At 42.1% G+C, this 11,496-nt stretch overlaps 1 protein-coding gene across 1 annotated transcript in view; it reads left to right on the plus strand.

Annotated features, from left to right (window-relative positions):
• SMARCD2 (SWI/SNF related, matrix associated, actin dependent regulator of chromatin, subfamily d, member 2) overlaps window positions 1-11,496 on the plus strand; it is a 32,197-nt gene that overhangs the window by 15,993 nt on the left and 4,708 nt on the right. The window contains exons 5-10 of the mRNA XM_018560834.1: window positions 1,882-2,001; window positions 4,280-4,375; window positions 5,034-5,135; window positions 5,948-6,109; window positions 6,479-6,576; window positions 11,060-11,195. Coding sequence (XP_018416336.1) covers window positions 1,882-2,001; window positions 4,280-4,375; window positions 5,034-5,135; window positions 5,948-6,109; window positions 6,479-6,576; window positions 11,060-11,195 — 714 coding nt within the window. The remainder of the gene's footprint in view (window positions 1-1,881; window positions 2,002-4,279; window positions 4,376-5,033; window positions 5,136-5,947; window positions 6,110-6,478; window positions 6,577-11,059; window positions 11,196-11,496) is intronic.

Genomic DNA, 11,496 nt, shown 5'->3' on the forward strand with positions numbered 1-11,496 from the left:
CTGATGTGCCACGCTTTCTGGTGCGGGCAATCGCACTGCAGGCGGTGGGGCGTGCCTGCGGTGCCATTGACTTCAATGCACTGTCACGCCCCCTCCCGCCTCAGAATGCAGGGGGCAGTTTACTATGTGATACAGTGCGTTTCAGCAGCTAACGCACTGTATATGGTGTGAACAAGCCCTGAGAATTATGGGGCCCATTCACAAGATATGTAGGTTGGGCAGGTGCTGAGCCACCTCCCGCTGCCACATAGACTTGGACACTTCTGGGGTCAGTGAGAAGCAGGAGGCATTCTTCATGATGTCCTAATCATCACAGAAGGGCCCTTTGCTGAGTGTATTGCCATTTTTTTATCTTTATCTTTTTTATCTAATTTTTTTTTCTCAAATATAGAACAATACATGTTTTTCTGTCCTATATCCACATTCCTGTTTGAGATAACAACTCTGCCTCTGCTGCATTGAAATCCCAAGCAGTGTTGTCAGACACAAACCTCTCTCCTCATCTTCATAACACAAAGGGGAGGCGTCCTGTAGTCCAACACGGAGAACTGAGCAGGACTGATAACACTGCTTGGGATTTCAGTCCAGCAGAGGCACCATATTGTTAAGTTAGAAGCTCCTTGGACTTCTGTCAGGATCAACAGGTATTTTTTGTGTACTCTGTGTTTTTAAAAAGGCTAAACGTGGGGAAATGTGCATGTATGACAGAGATGTACTGTATATGTTTAAACAAAGAGTATTTAACAAGAATTGCAGTTCTGCTCTGACAAGTTTACAGTCTAATCCATCTAATCACTTAAATGGTGACTATAAATGCTGCAGACTAGCTGTAATGCGCCTAATTGCTCTGTCAGGATCTCAACTGCAGAGTCGGTTTGCATCAACTGGAGCTCGTCTCCCAGCTGACTGAGTTGTATTATGGGTGAAATCAGTCGGAGCTTCAGTGCCACTCTCAATCATAAAACGGAGAGTTTTGAAGCTACCAGCATCATGTATCACCTGTTTTTAACTTAACCTGTAAGTGATATGGAAGTGTTCCTTGAGATCATAAAAGTGTAAAGTGGTAGCGTTAGTAATGCAGCACCCCTCATATGCAGTAGTACATGGGATACAAGTATGTTTGTTGATAGCAGTATAAGAGACTAGCTACTACAGCAGGGTTTTGGTATATCCGTATTATGAGCACAGTGTAAACCGTATTTGATGGAACAGCAGTCTATCCCTGGTAATAGTAATCTGGCATACAACACATGCGGCTGGTAAACTATGGCAGTAGTCTCTATGTGTCAGAGTACTCTGACTAGGGGTACTTGCGGTGTTTGAAGAAAATTAACCCTCCACGGGTAGTCCAGTGATCCTTGGCTGTAGGGTAGAGGTTCCCTCCGTCTGCAGATATCTCGTAGGTTTCGTCCCAGGGGAGATAGCAGGGCGCACACTCGTTTAGTGGAACGCCGCTGCTATGCTCTTCCCCTGTATAAATAGGGCAGCCCTGATTGGACAGGGCTGTCGGCGTCTGACGGCCGTTGCGTTCCACTGTGGAACGCAAGCCGCGCGTCTTGCTATGGGACACGTCGGCGCTGCGTTCCAGGGTGGAACGCAACACGCCAAATCCATTACACTAGCTGCTTGTAAACACAGAAGAGTTTCTTACTGCTTATTAAGCTTTGATGGAGAAGTCAGCCTCTCAATGCAGCCCGATTGACGTGCTCTGATTTTCTTTGTTTTTACAATTCTGCCTCTCATCTGCATTATCCAAGATCGAATGTTGTTGATGTACCTGTTTGGTTGAGAGCTGGTTTATTTGTCTGTTAGGTGGGGTAAGTGCAAATCTCGCACTGCCTGAGGCACAAGGGTTCTAACAAAGAATTTCACTCTCTCTAGCAAAAGCGCAAGCTGAGGATATATATTTCTAACACCTACACTCCAGGGAAACCTGATGGAGAGGAAGCGGAGAGAATCAGTTCCTGGGAGCTGCGGGTTGAAGGGAAACTGCTGGATGATGTGAGTAAGATTGTACTTTTGTAATGATTGTGACACAGTAAGATACACTCGGGCCACATTCCTAGGGGAGCAAAAGACAGATTTTTGCTTCACAATAGTCAAGCTTTCCAAATGTCTTGCAAAGAAAATACATGTTCTTTACATGAATAATAGCAAATGGTCTAGAAAACTCCATGCGTTGGTGGTGCTTCACGTTGACGTCTTCTACATTTGGCAGGCTTGGCAACTTGTAAAGCTTACCAAATACCTTCATTCAGGTCAATAGACTTCATAGTCAAGTTAATTCAAGTTAAAAGAGAATTATGGGGTGAATGAAAAACATTCTTCCCCATAATTCAAGCCAACCTGTGACAATGAAGCTGTCACAGGTCGGCTCTATTGATCGGGAAGTCAGCAAACACACACCGCAGATCGCTGACTTCCTGATCCTCTCCCTGCAGAGAGCGTTGACTGTGAGTCACCGCTCCCCACGTGGATTCCCCCTCCACTCTCCAAGCTGGGTGGATTTTTCCACAGCATTGTCGGGATATGTCCCGGCTGCAGCGCTCTCCGGGCAATAGCCCGCTATATACTTAGTTTTGGGTCATGGGAGGAAGTTAGTATATGTCCTCCCGTGACCCCGCAGAGAGCTATGGGGAAAAAAGTTTATCCCATAGTTCTCTTTTAATTAACTCCATAATCTAAAATATTCTAAGAAGATTGGCACACCCTTGTGTGGCGCCATGGCAAGGCACACAAAACATTGGTGTTGTTAGCGCTTCAAAAGGACTCTCTAATGCCAGTAAAATGCAAACTAATGCTATAGGGGGTTCAGAGTCTTATTACTCTATGCACCCATGAACAATTTATGCAGGGCTTTACATACTGTACATTCACATCAGTCCCTGCCCTCAAGTGGCTTACAATCTAAGGTCTTTACCTCAAATGCATACATACACTAGGGCTGATTTAGACAGCAGAGAATTACCCTACCAACATGTCTTTGGAGTGTGGGAGGAAGCACATACATGCAGATAGCGTCTTGACCAGAATTTAGAACCGGGGACACCTAGTGCTGTAAGGCAGAAATGCTAACCACTAACCCACTGCCCCAACCTAACCTTAGAATGTTTGTGAATAAGATATAAACAACCACAGGAACTAGCCGTATCCAAAATCCTCTTCCATTAGACCAGCTGTATGTTAAGATAATTAGTGTCAGGTTTTTGTGGGCTGTAACTTGTCACCATTTTAGCTTATGAAAGAGTCTCTTATGAATAGGACACATCAATAAAGCCTGCACAGCATAATAAGAATGCATATGAACAATACAAGTAGTAATGAGAGGGAAGATTACCCTAAGGGTCTGATTTATAAAAAGGAGTATGGCCTGACATGTCATGCACATGCTAATGAATGGAGGAAAAAGTGCTGGGAGGAGGACCCCATTCACATGACTGACATGACTTCATAAATAAAATGTAAAATATCCTCCTATCCCTTACTTTATATAGCGTACAAGGTTTACAACCAAGAGAGCTGAGTGATATTTACATCTATGGCTATAGTAACCGGGAATGTTACTGAATACATTATTAATTACCTGATTTACTCTAAACCCAATATACTTTTCCTTCCTGCTCGAAAATTGAAACCTTCAGAGGCAATGTGCTTTTCTTGTATTTATCACAAAGCTCATTAAAATTAGAGTCACAAGAAGCTAAATGCAGGTGCATAGTGTGTATTCATTAGATCAATGTCTTGCAAAGAAAAGATGCCACTCTCCCTTTTAATTACGGTTTGTAATTGTCTAAACTTCCCACAAACCGCATTAGTTTAAAAAAAAAACATTCATTTTATTCACATCAAGCCATTTTGAGCATATTTGGTTTGGTGGGATCAGAATCACATGCTCCACAAGGCAACCTAGACAGGAGCACAGGGCACACTGGATGCCCAGGGGATCAGGCTACAACTGTAATCAGGTAGATAGCACAATTGGTCATAGCTGTCGCCCTTCCTTTCACTTTACAGGGGAGGATGTATTTGTAGGCAGTTGGAAGGGGAAGGGCCATGCCAGTACAGACATGGCAAGTGAGGAAGCATATCTGTGCATATTGCAATCTTCAACATTGTCAATGAAAGGGATGGGAAGCTGCTACCCTTACTATGGCCCTATTCTGCCTGAATCAGTCTCTGAGTGGGATGAGCAGGTAACAGCAGGTTACATAGGTTGGCAGAAGAAACGTTGATTTAGTATGACGCTATAACAACCATCTTGTTCCTTTTATTTTCACAGCCCAGTAAGCAGAAGAGGAAGTTCTCGTCATTTTTTAAAAGCCTTGTTATCGAGCTGGATAAAGATCTGTATGGGCCAGACAACCACCTTGTGGAGGTAAGTAAAACAAAAGCTGGGAGAAGTCCCGTTCTTAAATCAAAGCATTTTGTTTAACCCTTTCATGACCAGCTTTTGAAGCTTATCTGCCCAGACCAAATTAAGCAACATGAGTATGTGTCGGTAAACTTGACAATAACACTAACTGGCTAATTTTTCAGATTGAAAATTGGGCCTGAGAAATGGGAATATACGCACCATTATGCATTCCTAACTATTTACTGCAAGGTATTAAGGGGTATTGTTAATTAAGGGGCATCGATCGTGCATCCAGGGATAGTTATTGATTCCTAACCACATGTAATCGAATGATATATGATTGCATGTGGTGTGCCGCCGTTCTGTCACTAGATCATTAACTTGAATGGGTGACAGCTGCCACTTGTAAATGGCAGATAGGGATTCCTGCTGCAGGAAATCGTAAGTTCATGAAGCAGGAATCTCTAATCGCACCTAAAATCTAGGTGTGAATGGAGCATAATGGTTTTATGTGGGTAGTGCTAAACAGCAGTTTCAATGTGCTCTGGGTTTGTTTTGTTGGACTGTGGTGTGTGTCTTTAACTTGTCAATTGTGTGAAAGTATTATATTTACCCTCAAAATGGCTTTTTTTAATTGCACAAGTAAAAAATAAATTGTTACAAACGCCTCTCCCTCCAGTGGCACAGAATGGCAAGCACTCAGGAGACAGATGGATTCCAGGTGAAGAGACCAGGGGATATGAATGTGAAGTGCACCTTACTTCTCATGCTGGACCACCAGGTAAGTGCACAGGGAGGCTGAGATTTTAAAGTGCAAAGATCAAAATTTTAAAAAAAGTTGTAATAACCAGTCAGGTATCCTATGCCATGGATAGGCAACCTCAACACTCTTGGTGAGTTGAAACTACAAGTCCCAGGTATTGCAAGGCTTACAGCCACAGGCATGACTCCCTAAGGAATGATGGAAATTGTAGTATCACCACAGTTGGCATGCCGAGGTTGCCTACCCTTGTCCTATGCCATTTGTTTCTGGCACAGGTTACAAACTACTGTGTAACTTCAGACATTTTTTTTTCATTTTGGACATGGTTGGGAAGAATTAGAATGTCGGTATTTATTCGTTTTTGAGATTTCTCTACATCTCTGTCATTGTCACTCGGACGAGAAGATATTTTGAAACAATGAAAAGCTGATGGGAGCTTCCCGACCCTACTAAAATAGTATTTTTATTGTTGTTTGTCACACTGTTGTAGATTTTCACTGCCTGTCCTGGTGAATCAGGAGGTAAGGGGAATCTCTCCAATAGGGCCACAGGAAGCAGTGAAAATTGCATGGATAGAACCCTTCCCTATATTTTCCCAAGTGAAAAAAAGAAGACCGTGTCATTTAGCTTGCTGGTAACCATGCAAGTTAGGTAGAGATGTACTTTAAATAAACTGCGTGCTTGCCTCTTATATTTATAATGAGAAGGTATTTTATGCTAGGAGAACAAGTTGCATAAAACTGATTGTCCATGTAGTGTGTTGCTAAGATAGGGTATGTAATCTGAATACAATCAGTTCCTTAATAATGCCTTCTATTGTGCATTGGCAGCCTCCCCAGTATAAATTGGACACTCGCCTGGCTCGGCTCTTGGGTGTTCACACTCAGACCCGTGCCAACATCATGCAAGCTCTGTGGCTTTACATCAAGAATAACAAGCTTCAGGACAGCCATGAGAAGGAGTACATCAACTGTAACCGATACTTCAGGCAGGTAAGAAACACAAGAACCTGCAGAAGAAGTGGTGATTCTTCATTTGTTATGGGATGACAAGCACTAGCATGCATGCTCGGCCTTCTTGTGCATCCATCACCAAAGCTAACACACCTGTGTGTACCTATGCATTTGTCACACCTCTTGACATTTCATGGTCTTCTGTTACCTTCATGAAGGTCATGATTCATTGTATCTCGAGGTACATACTTTATAAATACTGTGTGCGAGTCTGTGTATAGATATAGATCATGGTTTCGCTTTGGAACTTTAGTTAGATGGAGATAAATACACGCACGTACTGAGTTTGTTACGTTTTGGGGGTTTTCTATTTTGGGTACTTGCTCACCTATTCTCTTACAAACACAGATCTTTAACTGCATCCGGATGAGGTTCTCTGAAATCCCCATGAAACTGGCAAGTCTCTTGCAGCACCCGGATCCTATAATAATTAACCATAACATCAGGTGAGTAAGGACCACTTCAGGGAAAGAACTGCAAGCTAGTTTGTGGCAAAGTAATAAAAATGCTCACTAATATGTACAAATATAGGACCTTATCAGAAATGAGCATCTTTAACACTAGTATGATGATAACTGAGGCTTTCCCACATACAGCTATTCCACATTTTGGGCCTGAAAATTACTTAAAACCCCCAAACATTATATATTTTCTGAAAGCCAAGACCCTGTAGAATACAATGTTGGCAGTTGCAATTTTTTATGTTGCACGATATTAGCGCAACTCCTTATCAAACCCCCAAATGTAGTGTAAAATGCACTTAAATGCCCCAAAACACAATAAAATACCAATTGTTAAAATCAAATATAACAGAGGAGGTTACAACGAGTAAATCGATACCCAACATGCCCAGGTTAAAAATTGTGTGCGTCCGTGAAACGGCAACAAGCTTCAGTACCCCAAAAAGTCCATAGATGACACTTTAAAAGCCCTCACAGGTCATCAGTTTAGAGATACCCCAAAATACTGGCCCTAGAATTATTGCCCTCACTCTGGCGTGCGCGGCGATACCCAACATGTTTAGCGCGATCGTCGTAAAGTCGGCTTTACAAGTTTAAACGGCCCCGATGCCAGTGACGTACACTGAAAGTCGCTGGTCATGAAGGGGTTAATGTATCCATACCCAACAGCATATGCTGGATCTTCCTTTTGCTGCCTCACTGTTCTGTTCAGTCGACCCGGAAGCAAGGAAAACCCTGTTTAACCTGTGAGCTGCTACAGTGGTAGCTTGCACAGGGCTATGGACTCCCCATGTTGCAGCACTGATTGGACAAGCTCTGTCACATGGATGGAGTATTTCCATCAGATCCTAGCACTGTACAGAGTGGGGAAGAAACCCCATTTAAAAAACTGTAAATCCCCCCCCCCAAAAAAAAAACACGGGGGAGAAAAAACAGGCTGTTAACTGTACTTTCCACCCTGGTTATTTGCATAGGCAAGAGTGATGTCAGTGGACCTTTTGACAGGATCCTAGGAAATCTAAGGATTCGAATCTTGCAAGACTGTGGTCCTGCGGAGTGCTGGTGCAACTTTAAATTAAATATGTCGCTCATCTATATCAAGACAACTTTTTTTTAAGTGCAATGCCACAAATAGCTGGCATATTCTTTCCTCTAAATATAGCCGCTAAACCAAAGCGTAGGTAACCTGCATTATTAAATATCTGTAAAAAAATAAGTCAAGGCAACTGGTCTTGCTGTATTTTTCTTGAAGCCGTTTCACTGGTCATCCAACCAGTTGGATGACCAGTGAAACGGCTTTAAGAAAAAATACAGCAAGTCCAGTTGCCTTGACTTATTTTTTACAGATATACCATGACCTGGATGAATGAGAACCTTCACAGACATACTGCATTATTAAAGCTCTGGCATGTTCTGCAGTTAGTGTGTTGGGGGACATTGGGTGAATTACATGTAACCTAGTTAGGGGCTTGTTGAATTTTAATAGCACTTCTGCTGGTGCCTTCAAGTAGTAAGTAACAGTTCCAAAATACGCTAAAACCTTTTCTACTAGAAGAACCAATCACAGGGTCTGGCTCACCTACCTTCCCCTTTACAGCATTGTGTTTATTACAAAAGTACAGCTGTGCTTTAATTGAACACTATTGAGTGCTATAGAAGAACATACAAAGAGAACTGTGAAAGGAAGTCGATACTACATATCCTGCCCTCATTTTATAAGACAGATGTCTCATTCCCATAGAGATTATGGGCTGCAGTGCCTTCTGTTTAAGGAATCATATACTGTATAGTCGTACAGAGGAATTTGCCTATTTCCAGAATGTTTTCTAGACACCCAACTGCAATCCACATAAACCCCCTACACATAGAAAAGAGATTTAACAGATTAATCAGCTTCAGATTGGTAGATGGAGGAAAAACACCAGAGTGCTGCTTGCTAAACAACAGGAAGCATATGTGATTTTAAAGAAGTGAAACTTCATACTTAAAATTCAACACGGCTTCCTCTGAAAGGCAACATATGCTCAGCCTAGCACAGCATTGATTTGTACTAAAATGACTTCCCTTTAGGATGATCCAAATCTGATTTGTGTAGCTACAGTTCTGACAGGTTATAATATACCTGGGGGCTGTCACTTATATGGTGTGCATCATATCCACTGTGTGCCTTCATTTGTTTTGGGTTTTTACACCCTTAAAGGGAAATCTTAGTTCATATCGTTTACATTTTGTAATGTATATGTTGTGAAGATGGAACTTTTATTTAAAAAAAAAAAAAAAGTGTTTTTAGATACATGGGTGAAGAAAACCAGCTTAAAAGGTTGAACTACATGTAGTCCATCAAAGAAGAGTCAAATCCATGAACTCTCCTAAGGATCCATTTGCTTGGAACCCCTTCAACCAGAGATGGTACCAGATCAGGAGGCATTCGGTACAATTAACCAGATAATTATTGTGCACACCGGAAAAAATCATGTAACCCCCCTCCTTATCTTTTCCTCTCTCCCTCTCATCTCTTCTTTTTGTTCCCCCTTTCGCTCTTTCACCTATCTCCTTCTCTCTGATCTGCCTCTCTCACTCATCTCCCTCTCTCTCTTATCTCTTCTCTCTCATCTCCCTCTCATCTTCTTTCTCATCTGCTTCTCTCACTTATCTCCTCTCTGATATGCCTCTATCGCTCATCCTCTCTCTCTTTCTCTCTCTTTCTCTTCTCCTATCTCTCTCTTTCTCTTCTCCTATCTCTCTCTTTCTCTTCTCCTATCTCTCTCTTTCTCTTCTCCTATCTCTCTCTCTCTCTTCTCATATCTCTCTCTCTTCTCCTATCTGCCTCTCTCTCTCTTTCTCTCTCTTTCTCTCCTATCTGCCTCTCTCTCTCTTTATGGTACCAGATCAGGAGGCATTCGGTACAATTAACCAGATAATTATTGTGCACACCGGAAAAAATCATGTAACCCCCCTCCTTATCTTTTCCTCTCTCCCTCTCATCTCTTCTTTTTGTTCCCCCTTTCGCTCTTTCACCTATCTCCTTCTCTCTGATCTGCCTCTCTCACTCATCTCCCTCTCTCTCTTATCTCTTCTCTCTCATCTCCCTCTCATCTTCTTTCTCATCTGCTTCTCTCACTTATCTCCTCTCTGATATGCCTCTATCGCTCATCCTCTCTCTCTTTCTCTCTCTTTCTCTTCTCCTATCTCTCTCTTTCTCTTCTCCTATCTCTCTCTTTCTCTTCTCCTATCTCTCTCTCTCTCTTCTCATATCTCTCTCTCTTCTCCTATCTGCCTCTCTCTCTCTTTCTCTCTCTTTCTCTCCTATCTGCCTCTCTCTCTCTTTCTCTCCTATCTGCCTCTCTCTCTCTCTTCTCCTATCTGCCTCTCTCTCTCTTCTCCTATCTGCCTCTCTCTCTCTCTCATCTCTCTTTCCCTCACTCTCTCGCACTTGCCTCTCTCCCTTTCTCCTCTCTAATCTGCCTCATGCATATCTCTCTCTCGTCTTCTCTCTGTTCTCCCTCTCTCTCTCTCTCTTATCTCCTCTCTAATCTGCCTCTCTCACTCATCTCTCTCTCTCATCTGCCTCTCTCTCTCTTTTCTCTCTTATCTCTCATCTGCCTCATGTATCTCCCTCCCTCTCCCTTCACTGTGAGTTGTACAGCCACCCTCGAAACTACACTTTACAATCTAGTTCTTATAGTTAGCCTTTTTCTTCTAGGGGAACATACCATTCCTTCTATAAATAAAAACCATTGTATTGCCGCCTCTTTACGTTATATTGTTCACAGATGTTTTGTTGCTGACTCGATTTGATTTGGGATTTTATAAAGAATAATAAAATCGTCCACATTGTTATTAGGTCTTATTAAAAGTCACATGAGAAATGAAAACCCTAATGAAAAATCCACAGCCATATCCTCACACACTGGAATGAGACAGAGGTTTGAAGCAGTCCATCTGCTTCTGCTGGCTTGAAAAGTTCTGACGTTTGGACAAAATGGCTCTAGGCCTGGCTGTCACGCTTTTTTATTTTTTTTTCTGAGTCGAGAGCAGGGAACAAATCTGACTCTTAATGGCTACAAGCATGCTTCGGGCCTGGGGCTCCGTATATACCAAACACAAAGGATTATCTTGACTGCCAGCCAGATATAGGTCAACAGGTCAGGTTTCAGAGGTCAGTAATTCCTTATCTCCATACTCATTTCAGGTCAGTGATTTGAGAAAGTTTTAAAGGCAAAGCATCAGCATCACAATCAGGCAACTAGCATTTTCAGAAGGGGAACTAACAACGGCAGCCTACCTATTTATTTCCTGACCGGTTTCTGTTAATGTATTTGAATATCAGAAGCCTCTGTACACAATCACCCACCCAAAACTGAACTCAGAGTGTATTGACTGATTAGGATCCTTAATAGTGTCACTAGTAGTTATTCTATATAGATCGGCTTGATTTCTAAAAAATTTTTTAACCCTTTTGGCTTAGTGTGGATCCCAACGATCAGAAGAAGACGGCATGTTATGACATTGATGTTGAGGTGGATGACCCTTTAAAGGGCCAAATGAGCAACTTTCTTGCATCAACTACCAACCAACAGGAGATCGCCAACCTGGATGTTAAGGTTAGATTTGCCTCACTCTGCTAATTTTGTTAAACTATATCAGCTTTTTTAAAAGGTGAATTAAGTTGCCCTCGGGCAAGACAAAAGTTCAAAACTGAGATTGTTTTCTTTACAGATTTTAATTAGAATTCCCTCCTAGGTTATTCTTGCAATTGGCATGTGACACAGCAAAGGAATTTGTCATTGCCGGTGTGTTTGCATTTATTATATCATCCACACCTCTCCAAAATCTGCAGGCCCTCTAAAATGTTTTCTGCTGCTTCTCTTTTCATAGTTTCTGCACAATGCAAAGAAAGTACTT

The sequence above is a fragment of the Nanorana parkeri genome, unplaced genomic scaffold (genome assembly GCF_000935625.1).
Source record: "Nanorana parkeri isolate BGI_ZX_2015 unplaced genomic scaffold, ASM93562v1 scaffold480, whole genome shotgun sequence".
Classification (NCBI taxonomy): Eukaryota; Metazoa; Chordata; class Amphibia; order Anura; family Dicroglossidae; genus Nanorana; species Nanorana parkeri.